Source organism: Camelus dromedarius, chromosome 13, assembly GCF_036321535.1.
Source record: "Camelus dromedarius isolate mCamDro1 chromosome 13, mCamDro1.pat, whole genome shotgun sequence".
NCBI lineage: Eukaryota > Metazoa > Chordata > Mammalia > Artiodactyla > Camelidae > Camelus > Camelus dromedarius.
The window spans coordinates 63,661,873-63,683,092 of record NC_087448.1 but is presented as its reverse complement, the minus strand read 5'-3'; the positions used below and the strand labels follow the sequence as shown (position 1 = coordinate 63,683,092).

Here is a 21,220-nt window from a genome sequence, read left to right as displayed (position 1 = left end):
GTTGATATTCTCAAGTAAGTAAATACATATATATACACATCAGTGGCTTCAAGTGGTACTGCCACAGGGCATAGAATACAGGTAGTCATCCTTTCCTGTGACATGTATAAACTCTGCAACTACAGCAAGTTTAGTTTTGCAAATTACTACTTCCATATTAGTGTCTGGGGGAGAAATGCTTACATACAATTACGATGCTCATAAGCAAGTCTACACATTGATCTATACACATCAGCCATACAAACCATAAAAAATATCTTTCCTATACTCACATATCTCTAGCAACATAGGTAGTTTGGTTTCTTCAGGTCTATGTATGACTCTACTTTATCACCTCACTGTGTTTGCAAAGTTTCTATAACTAGAATTCATTCAAGTTCCCTGTCTTATTTACAAGGCCATAGATTTACCAGAGCTTCTCTTGTCCAATCTAGCCAAATTGGTTTACAGCCTCCACTTAGTTTTCTCCTCTCCTTTTTTAAGCACACACTACTTCCAAATGTGAAATTCTTTCCCTCTTTTTCTTTTAAGCCACATTTATATAAGCACTGGTTATAATTCATTTCCATTTGGAGCCATCCCACATAAAACTATATAACCCTATATTTTCAACAATTCCTTTAGCATGGCTAACCTCATTCATAAAATATTCATGATTGTCATTTATATTTTTCATGTGCAATAATTTTTTGTGTTAGTCTTGTCTCCCTACTTAGAAGGTAAACTATTTGATGAATGAGGTCTATTTCCTCTAAAACGCTTTCTAAAGCCTAATTAATGGATGCTGGACTATTATTGTTGATTATTATGGTGTTGGGCATTCAAGGGAGGAGGTTTAGAATCCTTTCCCACTAGTGACTTCATGCTTTCTAGTGCTGATGTAAGGCAGTGGTTGTTAGTATTTTGGGGTCATGGACATCCCTGAGAAGCTGATAAAATCTATGGACTTTCTCCCTAGCAAAATGGCATAAAATGACACAAAAAGTTTCCTACAACTTCAGAATATGGATTTTGGACAAAGAACCCTGTCCTAAAATGACTTCCATTATCTTGTTAAATTCTTCAAAGCAAGTCCATTTTAATTTTTTTTAATTGGTATGTTTCTTCATTGCACGTAGAAGGATGGAAAATTGCAGCAAACAGTTAAGATGTGATTATTCACAAAGTTTACAAAAATGATAAACATGATGACATAGCAGGTTGATAGCTGTGACTCCCCTGACCCTGAGACTTAGCCAATCTTGGGTCAGAGCTAAGTGGACCAAATTTGCCCATAACAGAAGAAGTTTAGGAACAAAGTAAAAAAAACTCTGGAAGAGAAGCTGTTAGAGAAGCCTAGGGTCCCTGGTAGTTACAGAAAAATATATACATAAATCAGGAAGATACAGGATGTAGGGACTAGAGCTTTACTTCTTGGCTCTTAGAGCTTCTGTCCCCAAGGTAGGAGACACAATGCAATTGCATGAAATCATCAATACATGCAATTGACTTACAGATAAGGAAAGGCTGGGATATGTGTTCCACTTCCTCTTTAAGATATTTAGCATCTTAAATAGGCATATTATTTAGAAGAAATTTACTTAGAATTTTACTTAGAATTATTTTTTAAATTTTTTCACTTTTTAAATTCACAGGTGGATTTTTCACTTCCAAAAACAACAATCTTAAGAGCCCCAAAGAAGCTTTCAAGTCAGCCAGTCAGATTCCTTCCTAAGAGCCATGTGCCAAATAAGGAAAATGTAGAAAGCAGAAAGATTTTTTCTTACAAAAGCAGTCCATCTCTATTTGTTACATAACCACTGCCTGTCTCATTCTTCATTCGTCCCACTATTTAAACTGTGAGTCCACATATTCAATGTGCCCAAAGACATTTCAGACTGCTGGTTGTGGAGGCGGGGGCTGGGAGGCATGACTTCATCAAGTACCATTTGCTGAGTCCTCCCATCCACTGAAAAGCATCACAAGATCAATTAACTGCATGAAATCACTAACACGAGGTAGAAACACCTCAAAAATTATGAACATACGTTAAATCAGACTTTTTATTTGTAGCAAATAAACACAATTTACCCACTGGAACTCCAGGAGATCCAAAAAGCTTTACTAGTTGAAAGGCAAACCTTTGTGATAGTGGTAGCTCAAGGGAATCAAAGCAGTCAGGGCTTGTTAAATCTTGGTTATCCTCAGTTTGTAAGAACTGTAATGACTTAGGTTCTTCCCACATCTTCAGCTTTTTACCAAAACTTTCAGTTAAATAGTGAACATCAGAAGTGACACTAAAAGAGTACAACGTATCAGGGTGGCTACTTAAAATTTCTGAAGTAAGCCTTACATCATTTAGTTTATCACCTACTCTTGTCTTAGAGCTGAAAGTCAATAATGGTTTCTTGCTTGTAAAAGGTATCTTCCAAAAGCTAGATGTATATTGGGGCATAAGAGAAGTAATGGGGTTTTTGTAAAAATATACTGAGTGCCTTAGTCTGGTAAATGGCAGGTAATGAGAATAAAATTGTCTACCAACATTTAGAGGAGTATCTTTGACAATATCAAAGTAAAACCATGATGGATGATGATTGAAGGTCGTAAGTTTTTTCTTATTCTCTTCTTCATTATTTATTTCTGAAATTCTATCATTTTCTTCTTTCAAAGTAATTTTTAATCCATGGCTTTCTGTTAACAAGCCGTACTGCCCCCTTTCTTTTACACTGATATGTATCTGTCCCAGTAAGTTAAAGTTCGGTGCCAAACTGAAAATCCTCTTCTGCCTCCTTTTTTTATTTGTGGAGTGAAAGGCACTCTTCATGATATCCAGCTTAAAGAAGCAGCTTCTAAAGATGTTTGTCTCTGTTTCTATGACAGGATCTATATTCTCAGTTGGAGGTGACAAATCTTCATTTTCTATCAATTGCTTCTCTGCTATCAATGTTTCTGGACTGCTTCCTGGTCCTGATGCTCCTTCAGAAGTGGAGATCAATTTAATCAATTGCCCCTTGCTGTCAGGACAGGCTACCTTTCGCCATCTATCTTTCTTTGGTCTCTGCTCACATATAAACTTATGAGGTCCCTCAGGCCAGCTACCACAATAGGGTTGTCTTTCAGAGCCCAGTTGTAATTCTTCATCAGATAAATCATTTGAGAAAAAAGCCCAGTAATTGTTTCCAGTTGTATTTACTCCCTGTTCCTTTGGTAAAACTTTATCTGAAGTTCGAGATCCATGTTGATCACACAGAATTGTTTCATTCAGAAGACTCTTATCTACCACCTCTCTCTTCTGCATAAGTGAGTGTGGGGTTTCAACAAATTGGTCCTGGACATCTGATGCCATGATCTCTCTATTTCCAGTATGCTTTTCTACCTTTGTGCCAGAGCAGTCATCACTTGCTTCACAGGAAAGATTTTGAGTCACTGTTGGACAGGAAACAGAGCTTTCATTGGGCATCAACGACAAACTTAGAAACAAGTCATCAGCTTTCTTAGGGAGGTAATTCTTTGCTGTATCGTCCAACTCAACTACAGACATAACATTTGGCAAAGTGTTTTCAGAATTTATGTTTTCCTGTCTTTCATCTTTCTGGCCATTTCTGAAATGTCCTACGTCACGTCTCAGACCTCCAGTGAAGGAACATCCTGCTTCTCTTTTGGTCTCTTCTAAGTCTTCCTCTTCACTCTGAGATGGGTCCTGATCTTCTGATGTAAGATAACTTAAGGTTTCAAATGAGTTTTCATCCATGATTTTACCATGACCGCTCTTCTTTTTATTTCTTCTTCTGTTTCTTTTCTGTTTGGTTTTGTTGAGTCTGTGCCCAGTTTTCTTCAAATCCCTTTCTCTGAAATATAAAAGAATTAAGAAATTCATAACTTAATTACTTGTATAACATCAACAAACTAAAACATTATACTCAGTTTTAGGTTTACAGATTGTTAGTACGAGAGTGTGTGTGTACTTTGTACTATATTTTAAAATCACTTTTTAAAAGAGATATACTTTATTTCTCTAAAATGAGTACACTTTGAGAAAGTTACAACTCATTTTCACATACTTATTTCATAAACCAGTAACTTTATGAAAACCCAGTATTTATATATATGTAAAATTTTTTATTTATGTATAGAAAACCTACCAATAAACATCTTGGTTTTCCTAACATTTTGAATTTTGAAAAGTGAAAAGTGACAGGTATAGTCTAAATGGCACAGTTTTAGTGGCTCAAATAGCTAGGACTTCTCTAGACGTAAAAATTTTGGCAATTAACAGTTGCAGCAAAATGGATGGACCTAGAGATGATCATACTAAGTGAAGTTAGACAGAGAAAGACAAATATTATATGATACTTTTTTTTAAATTAAAAAATGGGGGCGATAATTAGGTTTTAATATTTATTTTTAGAGGAGGTACTGGGGATTGAACCCACCACCCTGTGTATGCTAAGCATGTGCTCTACCACTTGAGCTATATGCTCCCCCCAATATGATATTGTTTATATGTGGAATCTAAAATGTGATACAAAGGAACTTATTTACAAAGCAGAAACAGACTCACAGACATAGAAACCATACTTATGTTTACCAAAAGGGAAAGAAATGGGAGGGACAAATTAGGAGTTTGGGATTAGCAGATACACAGTACTATATATAAAATAAACAAACAACCAAGTCCTACTGTATAGCACAGGGAACTATATTCAATATTTTGTAATAAACCATAATGGAAAAGAATCTGAAAAAGAATATACATATATATATATATACACACACACATACATACACACACACACACACACACACACGGGGTGGGGGAGGGAGAAAGAGAGAGAACTGAATCACTTTGTTATACACCAGAAACTAACACAATATTGTAAATTAACTACACTTCAATTAAAAAAAAAACTTTTGGCAATTAAGTTGCCCCATCAAATTATAAAGAACAGTTGATGATGAGGAGCCAAGGCCAGTATTGAGGTGATAACGCTTCCAACTGCCTAGCTAGCAGTGGTTCTAAACCAGAGGCTCCACCACTACCTTATAGGGTGTTTGGAAATGTGTGAAGGCATTTCTGGTGGTCTCAATGGCTGGCACTTGGTACTGAGGCCAGGGATGTTAACCATCCTGCAATGCCGGAGACTGTTCTACAGTGAAGACTCATCCCATACAAAAAAGCAATCGTGTTTTCATCAAGCACAGGAAAAGTACACAGTGCCCCTTGATTGAAGGCAATCTTTGATCCCGAGAGAAAAAGGATTTAGGACATTTTCTAATTTAGAATCTAAAGGTTTAGTTATATTTTCTTTCACAAGATACAGATGGAAACAGTAAAATACAGTGGGGGAAGGACAATAGATACAGCTGAGGGAAAAACAAAACCAGGATAGAGAAATAGGAAAACAATTAAACAAGCAAACAAACACAGAAACAGAGATTATTAAAACTACCCTAGCCTCTGGCCTGGTTTATTCCATCCCATGCTGCTAGGCTACTTTCAATAGGTAGGAGTCCTGAAGGTCTTGTTCTTCGTCATTTAATTGCTGTTGCCCTTGTTTACATATCTTCTTGGATGTTGGTTTAGAAAGAACATTAAGGTTGTAAATCAACCATACTTCAATTAAAAATAAATTTGAATTTTTTGAAAAAGAAAAAAAACCATTAAGGAACAGTAAATTACTGAGAAGCAATTAAGATGTGGCTTCTATAAAAATGATAAGGAGAAACAAGAAGTTTATACTATATAGCACAGGGAAATATCTTATAGTAACTTATGGTTAAAAAGAATATGAAAATGAATATATGTATGTCCCTATATGACTGAAGTATTGTGCTATACACCAGAAATTGACACAACATTATAAACTGACTATACTTCAATAAAAATATATTTTTTAAAAAAGGATATGGAGTAAAGAATGCCAAAACTGACTATACTTCAATAAAAATATATTTTTTAAAAAAGGATATGGAGTAAAGAATGCCAACTCTGTAGTGACTCTTTTCACAGTCAGTTCTGATTCTGATGAAAGGTCTAGTTGAAATCTAACGTGCCATCACTGTTAGGAAATTCACACTGCAGACTTGTCTGTCATCCTAAAACCAAACTCCACTGTCTTCACCCAAACATGAACCATTCTGTTTCAGGGAAAGGAGGAAAATAATGGGTCGAGTTTGTTGTTGCTTTATTTATTGGACTAAATATAAAATACTGAAGACTTAAAACTCACTCCAGGACTGGTGACTCTGTGGAGCTGAATGCATTTAACATGTATCAGTTGGTCCCCTCTCCCCTCTTTTTAACACCTTTATTGTGGTATGGTTCCTGTACAGTAAACTACACATATTTCAAATGTACAATTTGATGAATTTTGATAGATGTATACAGCCAATGTCCCTTTAAACAGCTCTCTACTGCACAAGGTAAAAGCCCTAATCTATGGAAATGGGGTACTAGATATCATCAGAAAAATGTTTATAGCTCCCTATGCCACCAGGAATTCTAAAGTCCACAATGCTACTTTGAAAATTGGCTTAAAAAAATACAACTACTAATGCACACTAACTATTGCTCTACAATATACTAACTTACCAAGTGTTCACAATAACCACATGTGGTAAGGCAAATGCTAGTTTTACCCCCATCTCAAAAAGGCAACTGAAATAAAGAGAAGTTGAAGAATTCTCCCAGCCACAATAGAAAACAGAATGCAGGTTCCTCAAAAAATTAAAAACAGAACTACCATATGATTCAGCAATTCCACTTCTGCGAATATATCCAAAGGAAATAAAAACACTACCTCAAAAAGATATCTGTACCCCATGTTAATAGCAGCATTATTTGCAATAGCCAAAACATGGAAACAAGTGTCCATCAACAGATGACTGGATAAAGAAGATGTGGTATATTTATACAATGGAATACTATTCAGCCATAAACATTGACAACATAATGCCATTTGCAGCAACATGGATGTTCCTGGAGAATGTCATTCTAAGTGAAGTAAGCCAGAAACAGAAAGAAAAATACCATATGAGATCGTTCAAATGTGGGATCTAAAACAAAAACAAAAACAAAAAACATAAATACAAAAAAGAAACAGACTCATAGACATAGAATACAAACTTGTAGTTGCCAAGGGGGCGGGGGGTAGGAAGGGACAGACTGGGATTTCAAAATGTAGAATAGATAAACAAGTTTATACTGTATATCACAGGGAAATATATACAAGATCTTGTGGTAGCTCACAGCGAAAAAGTAATGTGACAATGAATATATATATGTTCATGTATAAGTGAAAAATTGTGCTCTACACTGGAATTTGACACAACATTATAAAATGACTATAACTCAATAAAAATGTTTAAAAAAATACAACATAACACCAAGAAGTATGAAAATCAGAAGATTGACTTGACAAGGAAGTGTGTCAGACTTATACTACTTCTGCACCACTGAAGCTCTATACAGCAACCATACTTGTTCCAGTACTTGGACTAGGCCTTTTGGAAAGAAAACAGAAACTGGTAACAGGGACTTGTGAAGCACCTGGGAAGTAAGAGAAGTGGTGGTGGCAGCGGTGGTACTAACTTCTGTGAGAATGTATACGCAATGGATGGGGCTAATCAGTAGATGTATTGATCTACTTATAAAACGTGAAAGGCTCATCAAACCTGTGTCTCACTTGTGCTGATTCATTTAGGAATGAATGGTACCATTAAAAGAAAAGAAGCATCACTAAATATAAGTTAGTTGTGGAGAAGAAATCAGGAGAGTTGGAGGCATGGGCTGTAGTTTTAGAGAAGAAAGGAAGAAATAAGAAAAGAACAAATGGTAACACATCTCTGATTAATGAGATTTTGCTTTCTAAATAATGGATTAGAATCTAAGCTCCTGGGTAGGGATGGAGTGTACTTCTTAAGAATTAGAAAGAGAGTATTTGTTCAGAGACAAGCTAACCTGACCAAGTGAACTGTGACCTGAACACAAAGGTGAGAGAACATCCAGATAAAGCAAAAACTGACTACTATGGAGAAAACAGTATGTGGTTATTACCTAATAATCTTCATGAACAAAATAATTAAGAGAGCCAGAAACAATATTTCTTTTTGAAGAGGCCTATATACTAAACCATGAAGCATGAACATAAATGAATAAAACTTAATTAAAACACATACATTAAAAAGAGAGGTCTCACAGATTTATGAAATGACTGTGGTTGGAATAATCCAGACCTAGGTCCTAGGTTTGGCTCAGTAATAAGCTAAAAGTGGGATCCTGGGCAAATCAGGTCTCCCTTCTTAAATGGAGATATTACCTCCTTGCAGAGTTGTAAAGGTGATTATTAATACAGATGCTCTTAAATAACTTCTACCAATCAATCATGGATTAATTCTCTCCACTGCCTCTGTACAATATGACTAATGCCAATGACATACCAAATGCTTCCATCTAGATGGTTGTTCTCTAGTATAACCACACCTTTCCACTCCCATTACTTAGGGCTGCATATTTACAATGAGTCAGATGAGCTTATGCCCAAGTCTGATTATATTAATCATAATTGTACTATAATTATGTAGTATGACAAAACATGTCAATCAGTGGGATACAAGTACAAGAAAGAAAGCTTCTATAAAAAAATTAAATTGAAGTCAGTGACTCAATAAAGATAAAGTACTAAACAATTGTTATCAAATTAGGTGTGGGCAAGATAACCATAAGTTTTGGTTAAAATCATAAAAATGTATAATTTTGCACTCCTATTGCTTTGAAGATTTCTTTGGGTTTTCCCTTCAATTTATATCAATGGAAACTAGAAATTCCTTAAACCCGTTCATTATAGTCAATTAATCTACAGCAAAGGAGGCAAGAATATAAAATGGAGAAAAGACAGTCTCTTCAGTAAGTGGTGCTAGGAAAACTGGACAGCTACATGTAAAAGAATGAAATTAGAACATTCTCTAACACCATATTTTAAAAAAAACTAAAAACGGATTAAAGATTTAAATTAAAGGCCAGAAAATATAAGACTCCTAGAGGAAAACATGCAGAACACTCTTTGACATAAATTGTAGCGATATTTTTTTTAAATCTGTCTCATAAAACAAAGAAAATAAAAGCAAAAATAAACAAATGGGATCTAATTAAACTTAAAAAGCTTTTGCAAGGAAAAGGAAATCATCAACAAAACCAAAAGATAGCGTACTAAATGGGAGAAGATATTTGCAAGTGTTCTGACTCATAAGGGGTTAATAGACACACATATAAACAGCACATACAATTCAAGTTAAAAAAAATCTGATTATATGAAAAAATGCTTAATATTGCTAATTATCAGAGAAATGCAAATCAAAACTACAATGAGGTATCAACTCACACCAGCCAGAATAGCCATCATTCAAAAGTCCACAAATGATAAATACTGGAAAGGATGTGGAGAAAAGGGAACCCTCCTATACTGCTGGTGGGAATGTAGTTTGGGGCAGCCATTATGGAAAACAGTATGGAGATTTCTCAAAAAACTAGAAATAGCCCTACCATATGATCCAACAATCCCACTCTTGGGCATATATCCAGAGGGAACTCTAATTTAAAAAGATACATATACTCCAATGTTCATAGCAGCACTATATACAATAGCCAAGACATGCAAGCAACCTAAATGTCCACTGACAGATGACCGGGTAAAGAAGTTGTGGTATATTTATAAAATGGAATACTACTCATCCATAGAAAATAATAAAATAATGTCATTCACAGGAACATGGATGGCCCTGGAGAATGTCACTAAGTGAAGTAAGCCAGAAAGAGAAAGAAAAATGCCATATGATATCACTCATATCTGGAATCTAAAAAAGAAAAAAAAAAGACGAATTTATTTATAAAATGGAAACAGACTCACAGACATAGAAAACAAATTTATGGTTACTGGAGGGAAGGTTACTGGTTAGGAAGGGATAAATTGGGAGTTTGAGATTTGCAAATACTGACTGGTATATATAAAACAGATAAACAAGTTTATGCTGTATAGCTCAGGAACTATATTTGATATCTTGTAGTAGTTTATGGTGAAAAATATGAAAACAAATATATGTATATTTATGTATGACTGAAGCATTCTGCTGTACAGCAGAAATTGACACAACATAGCAAACTGACTATACTTCAATTAAAAAATTTTTAAAAATTATTAGCATGCAAAGAAATAAAAACTTATGGCCCATATACAGGAAAAAAAGTAATTAAGAGAAGCTATCTCTGAGAATGCTCAGACACTAGACTTACTAGACAAACTATATCAACTATTTTTCATATGCTCAAAAAGCTAAAAGAAACCATGGACAAAAATTTAAACAAAACAAAACCATAAGACCAATGTCTCACCAAACAGTGAATATCAATAAAGAGATGGAAATGGGAAACGATTCCCAAAGAGAACCAAATAGAAATTAGAGTTGAAGAATACAACTGAAATAAAAAATTCACTAGAAAAGTGCAACATCAGACTTAAACAGGCAGCAAAATGACTTGGTGAACTTGAAGACAGGTCAACTGGGATTATGTAGGCTGTCATAAAGAAAAAAGACTGAAGAAAAATGAAGAAAGCCCAGAGACCTGTGGGAGCCCTTCAAGCATACCAACATATATATATAATGGGAATCTTAGAAGGGGAAGATAGAAAGGGGCAGAGAGAATACTTGAAGAAATAATAGCTGAAAATGTCCCAAATTTGATGGAAGATATTTATCTATACATTCAAGAATGTGAACAAACTTCAGGCAGGATAAAATCAAAGAAATCCACACTGAGACACATTGTCAGAAGACAAAAGGAAAGAACTTTGAAAGCAGTGAAAGAGAAGTGACTTAACACATACAAAGGTACACTAGCGAGATTTACAGCTGATTTCTCATCAGAAACCATGAAGGCCAGGAGGCAGTGGAATGACATATTCAGAGCACTGAAAGAAAAAGTCTATCAACCATGAACTCTATATCCAGTAAAAGTGAAGGAGAAATTGAGACATTCTCTAATAAACAAAAAATAAAATAGTTCACCACTGGAGGACATGCGCTACCAAAAATGCTAAAGGGATTCCTTCAGGCTGAAATGAAAGGACACTAGATGGTAACTAAAATTCATACAATGTTAAAAAGAACAACAGTAAAGGTAACTATGTAGGAAAATACAAAAGTCAAAATATATTTTTGGTTATAATTCCTTTTCCCCCTTACATTATTAAAAAAACTACACAAAAAATTATAAATCTATGTTGATGGTCACACAATATAAAAAGATGTAATCTGTGACAGTAACAACATAAGAGGGGAAGACTGAGTTACATAGTAGAAAAGCTTTTCTATGTAATTGAAACTAAGTTATTTCTTTTAGAGGATGGCTCAAGTGCAAGGTGAACCTCCAGCTTTTTTTTTTTTTTAATTCTTTTTTTAAAAAAATTCTTGTTGTTGGGTTTTTCTTTGAGGGGTGATAACTAAGTTTGTTTGTTTGTTTGTTTGTTTTTAAATGGAAATACTGGGGATTGAACTCAGGACCTCATGCCTGCTGGGCATGCACTCTACCACTAAGCTATACCCTCCCCACTAAATTGGTATTAATTCAACTAAATTGTTACAAATTAAGATGTTAAATGTAACCCCTGGGAAATCACTAAGAAAATAACTTTAAAATACATAGTAAAAGAAATGAGAAGGAAATCAAAATGGTACACCAGAAATTATCTACCTAACACAAAAGAAGGCAGTTAAAAAAGTGAATAAAAAATATACAAGACATATAGGAAACACAAGTCAATTGCATATACCAGCAACACTCAGTAAGAAAATGTATTCTAAGAAATACATATGTGTCTATGTGATTTATTTCTAGCTATTGTATACTTTCTGTTGCTATGGTATAAAAAGACATTAATGGAAAAGATTGATAAACTTGTTTACATTAAAATTAAGAATTTTAATGTATCAAAAGACACCATAATAGAAGTAGATTCTGGGAAGATGGCAGAGTAAGAAGCAACAGGAACCTGTCTCCCCAGCTAGATAACTATTGCACTGGCAATATCAATCTGAAGTAAATAGTTTGAAATTTTAGAGTCTAGTGAAGGCTTGTAACTTGCAGGGGGAAACTCCTGGATAGTAAACTGTGGTTAATTTTAGTCAATATCAGCTCTTAGCCCAGTACTAGCTACCCACACATAACCACCCCCAGCCCCATGGCAAGTAGCTGTGCATGTGTTTCAGAAGCAGCTTGCACACAGTTTGCAGAAACCAAGGTGAGCAAAAAGGACCCTGCCCTCCAAATTTAGGAGATTTGTGCTCTGATCACTAATTGCTGATTTTAGCACAGAAGTGCAGACAAAGAGGATGTTGGCCATTGTTGTTGTATGTGCCCCTATTGTTGCAAGTCACTCTCCCTCTGGCTGAAGTGACTTGCAGGACATTTAAAGGCCCAACACCCTTTCTTTCTCTCCCTCATTTTCTTATGTCCAGGAGAAAGTGTAGGCTCAGAAAAGACCTGAGAAGATCTTAAATTTACACATTTGATTGATGCTTGGCAAAAAGAGAGACTATAACAATAAAAAAACCCATAAAACCAAAGTCAAAACAATAACAAAAAGTAGCAAAATCTGATGAAGGGGGAAATTCTGATTTCCAGAATTACTACATTATTAGATTCAAATATCCAGTTTTCAACAAAAAATCAGAAGGCATACAAAGAAATGGGAAAGTATGGTCAATTCAAAAGGAAAAAAATCAACAGAAATTGTCCCTTAAAAAGAACTGATGGCAAACCTTCTAGGCAGTCTTTAAAACAACTGTCTTAAAGATGTTAAAAGAATTTAAAAAGAATTAAAGTACAATGTGGAAAATGCCCAAAAAATGAGGTATGAACAAAATGGAAATATCAATAAAGAGACCTAAAACCTACAAGAAATTCTGAAGCTGAAAAGTATGGAATGAAAAACTGGAATAAAAAATTCACTAGAGGATTCAAAGGTAGATTTGAACAGACAGAAAAAAAAGAGTGGCCAAACTTGAAGATAGGAAAATGGAAATTATCAAGTCTAAGAAACAGAAAAAAGATTGGGGGAAAAAAAGACTGAAGAAAAGCAAGCAGAGCCTACGGGATTTCTGGGACACCATCAAGCCGATCAACATTCACATTGTGGGAGTCCCACAAGAAGAGGAAGGAAAGGGCAGAGAAAATATCTGAAGACATAATGGCAGAAAACTTCCCAAATTTGATTAAAGACACAAATATAAACATCCGAGAAGCTCAATGAACTCAGAGACCCACACAAAGACACGATACAATCAAACTTTCAAAAGCCAAAAAAACAGAGACTCTGGAAAGGAGCAAAAGAGAAGCAACTTGTCTTGTTCAAGTGACCCTCAATAAGATTATAAGCAGATTTCTCATCAGAAATTTAATAGGCCAGAAGGTCTCAAATATTCAAAGTGCTAAAAGGAAAAAACTGTCAACCAAGAACCCTATATTAGGTAAAACTATCCTTCAAACATTAGGAGAAATTAAGACATTCCCAGATAAACAAAAGCTGAGGGAGTATGTTACCACTATACCTGCCCTATGAGAAATGCTCAAGGGAGTACAGGAAGGTGAAATGAAAGGATACTGGACAATAATTTGAGGCTATAGGAAGAAATAAGGATCTCAATAAAGGTAAAAATGTGAGTGATTTTAAAAGCTAGTATTACTGTCATAATGGTGTGTAACTCTACTTTTTGTTTTCTATCTAAGAAACTAATGCATTTAAAACAATTATTTGTTCATGTTTTGGGGCACATAATGTACAGAGATATCATTTTGAGACATCAATGACCAGATATACAGAGATACAAAGAAACAGAGTTCTTGTATGTTATTGAAGTTAAGCTGGTATAATTTCAAACTGGACTGTTACAACTTTTGAGGGTAAATGTAATTCCCATGAAAATATCAAAGAAAATAGCTATAGAACATATACAAAAGGAAATGAGAAAAGAACTTAAACATTTCACTAAAAAGTCAACTAAACAAAAAAGAAGACAGTAATGCAGAAAGTGAGAGACAAAAGTTATAAGGCATATAAAAAACAAATAGCAAAATGACAGAAGTCCCTATCAGTAATTATTTTAAATGTAAATGGATTCAACTCTCTAATCAAAAGACAGATATTGTTAGAATGGGAAAGACATATGACCCAACTGTATTGCCTATACTATACAGAAAATGAAAATATGTAAAAAGATATTCTATGTAAATAGTAACCAAATGAGAGCAGGGGTGCCTATACTAGTATCAGACAAAATAGATGTTAAATTTTAAAAAGTCACAAGAGAAAAGGAAGGACATTATACATTAATAAAAAGTTCAATGTAATAAAAGGACATAATTATAAATATGCACCAGTCTATCAAAGCATATGAAACAAATACTGAATTGAAGAATTGAAAGGAGAAATAGACAGTTCTATAATTCTTGGAGACTTCATTACCCCCACTCTCAGTAATGAATAGAATAACCTGACAGATGGTAAGTAAGGAAACAATGGGCTTAAACAGAACAATGAGCCAAACAGATTTAACAGATATATACAAAATATTGTACTCAACAGTAACAGCACACACCTTCTTCTCAAACACACATGGGACATTTTCCATGAGGGACCACAAGTTAAGAAATAAATTAACACAAATTTGTGTTAGGTCACAAACTAAGTCTCAATAAATTTTAAATGATAGATACCATGCAAATTATCTTCTCCCACCACAATGGGAATAAATCAGAAACTAATAAAAGGGGTAAATTTAATTTACAAATTTGTGAAAATTAAACACACTCTTAAACAACTGATGGATAAAAAAGAAACCACAAGGGAAATTAGAAAATACTTAAGATGAAAAAAACCAAAAACACAATATACCAAAATGTATGGGATAAAGTGAAAATAGTATGGAGGGGAAAATTTAAAGCTATAAAAGCTTACTTTGAAAAACCAGAAAAATTTCAAATTGACAACTTAACTTGACAACTTAAGGAACTAGAAAAAGAACAAGCTGTACCTACAGCTAGCAGGAGGAAGGAAATAATAAAGATTAGATCCAAGATAAACAAAATAGAGAATAGAAAAATAGAGAAAATTAATAATATCAAAAGATCTTTGAAAAGATTAACAAGATTGATAAATCTTTAGCTACATGGACTAAGACAAAAAAGAGAAAAGATGCAAATTACTAAAATCAGAAATGAAAATGGGGACATTACTACCAATTATACAGAAATAATAACAATTATAAGAGAGTACTATAAAAAACTGTAAGCTAACAGATTGGACAACCTAGATGAGAGCACCAGATCCTAACCACTAGACCACCAGGAAGTGCACTGCATAACCTAGATAAAATGCGAAAATTCCTAGAAACACAAAAGCTGACTCACAAAGAAATAGAAAATTTAAACAGACCTGTAACTAAAAAGGAGATTGAATCAGTCATCAAAAACCTCTTGACCAAGAAAAGCCCTAGACATAATGGCTTCATTGGTGAATTTTATAATAAATTTAAACAAGAACTAATACCAGTAAACCCCAAAGTTTCCAGAAAAACTGAAGAGGAGGGAACACTTTGTAACTTGTCTATGAGGCCAGCATTATGCTGACAGTAACACCAAAGACACAAGAAAACTGTTCTCTTATGAACATTGAAGTGAACATCCTCAACCAAACTCAGCAACATATTAAAAGAATTATACACCACAATTAAGTGAGATTTATGCCTGGAATGCAAGGATGGTTCAACATTTAAAAAAAAAAAACTGATCAATGTAATGCATCATATTAATAGAACAAAGGGCAAAAATCCACATGATCATCTTAATTGATGCAGAAAAAGCATCTGACAAAACTTAACAATCTTTCATGACAAAAACACTCAACTAGGAATAGAAAACTACCTCAACAATAGGCTGTGAAGTGGTATCTCATAGTTTTGTATTTCCTGGTGATTAGTGATATTGAGCATTTTTCACATACTTATTGGCCATTTGTATATCTTCTCTGGAGAAATATGTATTCAAGTCCTTTGTTCATTTTTTAAATCAAGTTGTGTATTTCTTTGTTGTTGAGTTCTAGGAATTCTATATATATTCTAGATATTAATCCCTTGTCAGATACGTGATTTGAAAGTATTTTGTACTATTCTTTGCCTTTTTACTTAAGTTCATATTGTCTTTTGATGCACAAAATGTTTTCATTTTCATAAAGTCCAATTTGTCTATTTTTGTTGTTGCTGCCTGTGCTTTTGGTGTTATATCTATGTAATCATTGCTAATCACAATGTTGTAAAGGTTTTGCCCTGTGTTTTTTTCTAAGAGTTCTACATTTTCAGATCTTACATTTAGGTCTTTGGTCCATTTGAGTTAATTTTTGTTTATGGTGTTTGGTAAGTGTCCAACTTCATTCTCCTGCATGTGGATATCTAGAGTTCTCAGCACTATTTGTATAAAAGACTTTTTCTTGGCTAATTGTTCTGGCCAGAACTTCCAATACTATATTGAATACAGGTGGTGAAAGTGATTATATTTCTCTTCTCCTGATCTTAGAGGAAGTACTTTCAGCCTTTCAACACTGAGTATGACATTTGCTGTGGGTTTTTCATATATGGCTTGTACTCTGAAGACCACAAAACATTGTTGAAAGAAATTAAAGAAGACTAAACAAACGGAAATGCATCCCATGTTCATGGATCAGAAAATACAGTATTGTTAAGATAGCAACATCCCCCAAACTGATCTACAGATTCCATACAATCTCTATCAAAATCTCATCTTCCTTTTTGCAGAAGTTGGCAGACTGATCCTAAATCAGTATGGAAATTCCAGGGACCCACAACAGCCATAACAATCTCCAAAAAGAACAGAACTGGAGGACTCATACTTCCTAATTTCAAAACTTGCTATAAAGCTATAGTAATCAAGGCTGTGTGGTATTGGCTTAAAGATAAACACAGAGATCAATGGAACAGAATGGAGAGTACAGAAATAAACCCTTATATTTATAATCAATTTTTTTTTATCAGAACAAGTGGTGGATAATTGGATATCTTTAGTGTAAAAGAATCAGGCTGGACCTTACCTTACACCATATACAAAATTTAACTCAAAGTAGATCAAAGACCTAAATATAAGAGCTAAACTATAAAAATCCAGTTAGAAAATATAGGTGCAAATCATCATCACCTTCAATCAGGAAGTGAATTTTTTAGAGAAAACCAAAATCACAAGCAGCCATATAAAAAATAGATAAATAGGGCTTCATTAAAATTAACAACTTTTACACATCAAAGGATATCATCCAGAAAGTGAAAAGACAATGCACAGAATGGGAGAAAATATTTCCAAATTATGTATCTGATAAGAAATTTGTACACACAATACATAAAGAACTCTTACAACACAGTAATACAAACTCAAACTTAAAAATGGGCATAGGATCAGAACAGACCTTTCTCCAAAGAAGATATACAAATGACCAATAAGCACATGAGAAGATGCTCAATCTCACTGGACATCAAGGAAATGCAAATCAAAAACCACAGAGGAACAATAACAAGCATGGTGATGATGTAGAGAAATTGGAATTCAAGAAAATGTCTGAATTATGTACCCACCTGCAATGACAAAAAATGTGTTTGAACATAAACCTTTTTCATATGCAATCAGTAATTATTGTTACAACTAAAATTAATGTAAGTCATTATTTTAATTAAAATTTTAAAAGTAAAAGATAAAATATTCAGATAATATATTTGAGTTAATACAGTAGGAAATATCATTCAGGAAAAAAAAGATTGGGCTTGTAAAAATGCTCACAACATACTGAAGTGAAAAAACTAAAATATAAAGCAGCAATATAATGGCCCATATTTCCTATACACTTGCTATGGGGGCAGATATTTGTTATGTTATACATATAAAATCTCATTTAATCCTTTCTATGAACAACTTGTGAAGAAAGTTCTACCATCAACATCTACTCCATTTAACAGATAAATAAACTGAGGCTTAGAAACTTTCCCAGTTCACATAATTAAATGTATGTGGAGTTAAGACTTAAACTCAAGTCTCTCTGAATCCAAAGTTTATGCTCTCAACCATTATGCTATATAACTGTCAAAATTATAAACCTCACAACTATAATAAAGCCATGATGTATCTGTATACTTATATGTTTTAAAATATGTACATATACAGGTTCTAAAATACAGGGAATATGCAAACTATTAATGGTGGTGAACTAAGGGTGTTGATTTCTTTGTGATTTTCTGTGTGTCCAGAATTCCTACATTTATGGTGTACTACTTTTGTAATAGATTAAGTAGAGAAAGACTTTCTTCAGTAAATAAATTAGGTGAAGCAAAGAAAAAATACATATAAATGTGTTTAAAGTTTTCTCAATATTAAACCTTCACTCTAGAATAACAAATCCACTTATGGATTTAATGAATATAAACTTTGTTTAATGAACGTAAACTTCACCCCTCGCACGCACACACACCCACAAAGCTTGTGTGCAAATTCAGTTCTAGCTAGTAAGACTCAACAATTACTGTTAACACCCATTTTACTCTCTACATCTTCATTAGTCATGAACAAGAATTCCAATTCAAACTATAGTATAGCACATTGAATCAATTTTCCTATTTCTATCATGTGAGCTCTCAAGATTTCACTGAGATAATAATGCTTTAAATTTTATTATTGTCAATAACTGAAAGGCCTCAAAATTAAAATCTAGTTTATTCTTAAATATATTGATTTCATTATGTCCATCTGTAGTCAAATTTTTAAAAATGTATAAAGAGATAAAGCAGTATATTTTTTAGGGCATATTAAATGAAAATCATCATTTTCCTGAAAGTTAAATTTCCCAAGAGAAGTAGTTAATTTTCAAATCTCTAACACCTTCTCAAGTAAATTCTCATTAGTGCAATAGATTGCTTCAAATACAGAAAAGCCTTTTTATTTCCCCTTTACAAGATTACACTCTCTGTGCATAAATCCACAATGAACAAGGTAAATGAGTTCAACATTCTTCCACATTAACTCGAGTCCTATCAATTGTATCAGTTACATTTCTCCTATTACAAATCTAATTGAATTGCCAAGATTTGGGCAACTCTAACTCTTTTTAAAAAGTACTTGCAGTTCATTTTCACTGGTAAGAAATAACAATTTACACTAATAGTATTACTTCACAGATACCCACTAGTCACTAAGAAAAATGAATGGCTAAATATATTGTTATGTGGTCATATAATAAACACCAAAAAATTTAGGCTTGGATTTTATGTTGGTCAAAAATTCCCTTAATAACTGATTAAACCAAAATTAATAAAACTAAGGTACTTAAATATTACTTCTCAAGTAAGAGCTATCCCTACCTGTGTTTAAAATTGCAATCACTGCCTCCGTCCCAACCCCCAACACATGAACTCTTACCCCAGCGAAACACTGCCTATTCTCTTTCTCTTGCTTTTTCCACTAGCACTTATCACCTTCTAGCACACCATGATTGACTTGTCTTCTTTGACTTCTTGTGAAGTTTTGTCCATTGTGCTCCCAGCTGCTCCCCCAGTACCTAGAACAGTGCCTGTGACTTAGAGGTGCTGTTGAATGAATAATTTTACTACTAGGTTAAGAGTGGAAGCTGTTGGTTTTCTCTGAGCTTACTTGGTGACTTACACAAATATGTGGGAAATGCAATATTTAATTTTGTAATTGGAGTAAATCCTCATTTTTCACCCTGCTTAGAGCAGGAAAACACTTTCTCCAGTAGCCTCACCTGAGACATATTAATGATTTCGTGGTTGAGGAGAAGCATATATCCTTAAGACAGTGGCTCACACCCGAAAATGCAAAACAAACCCAGACAGAGAAAATTCATAGGTCCAGGATTTTGCAGGGAAAAGGGTAAAGGTGCTGCTTTTTTTTTTTTTTAATTCTTTGGGTCTCAAATGACTCTTCTCACTCAGTTATTAATTATAAATCATATCAATATTCTTCATTGTGCTTACTGTACATGTTTTACATGTATTACCTTATTTAATCTTCATAACAACCCTCTGAGGTAGATGCTATTAACACCCCCAATTTACAAGTAGAAGACACTGAGATTTAAGTATTCTCCCTAAATGTCTAGTAGGTAGTAGAGGTCTCTGGCATTTAAAGTTTGCATTCTTAAATACTATGTAATACTGTTTACATGATGATGAGTTATAGGAATTTATAGAGTTCAACATAACTATTATAACCTAACCCTGCTCGTTATCTTAAGCACAGACCAAATACAAAAGGAGAAGCAATTTCTGTATATGTAGAATAAGTTCTAGTAGTCTGATGAATTACCATATCAAAGAAATTTCAGGCTACAAAGTAGCTAAGCCAATAAGCAATAGGGAGAGAGTAAAACTAACAAAAATCCAAACATTCGTAACAATAACAACAAAAGACTGCAAAAAGTGTTAACTTACCAGAAGTTCTTCCTAATTGAGATGGACAATCATTATGGACTTTACATATATGAAAAAAGAAAAATACTGCTTTGTAAAAAAAAGTCTTTTCACATATCCCCCCAAAAGTCCTCTGACAACTTGAAAAGCAATGTTAAATACTAAAAATAAGTTACTTTCTGAAAACTATAGAAATAGAAAAATATTTTTGAAGCTTGTTTAATTTTACATCTTGTCCTAAGCCTGAAATGAGATTTGTGACATCCATGCACGATCTCCTATGCACAACACCCCTACTGCCTTAGGATTTAGCACTTTCAAAAGACACTACCTTAAACATTCCAAAACACCAAGGTAAATTTTCAGAAATTATTTTTCCTACATGTTTCCTACAATTATCTTTAGACTCAACATCTGTTTTCTTATCAGAAATAAAAATGATTAAAATGAGGATTCATTACTATACTATGCTTGAAAAAGATATTAATACCCCTTCAAACCGCAAACTTACACCTGTTTAGTAAATCCCATTAGTAGTAGGCACTATTAAGATAGCCCTGATTTGTTACAACTTCCAAGTTCTTAACATGTTTGACACACTTAAAAGTCACAGTTGTTGTTAAAACGAATACAGTAACTACATTTTAAAATCTTTTCAAACGTAAGATTTTAAAAAATTATCATGCCCTCCAAGAACAATACATTTCCCAAA

General features: G+C 33.7%; 1 protein-coding gene across 6 annotated transcripts in view; it reads right to left on the bottom strand.

Moving 5' to 3' along the window:
* N4BP2L2 (NEDD4 binding protein 2 like 2) overlaps positions 1 to 21,220 on the bottom strand; it is a 67,594-nt gene that overhangs the window by 8,502 nt on the left and 37,872 nt on the right. For 5 of the 6 annotated variants that reach the window (XM_031465852.2, XM_010994080.3, XM_064493217.1 and 2 more), the window contains one exon: positions 2,071 to 3,827. In XM_031465852.2, coding sequence (XP_031321712.2) covers positions 2,071 to 3,827 — 1,757 coding nt within the window. Of the gene's footprint in view, positions 1 to 2,070; positions 3,828 to 20,529; positions 20,569 to 21,220 lie in introns of those variants that run through there. The other variant, XR_010383653.1, reaches the window with a different exon arrangement.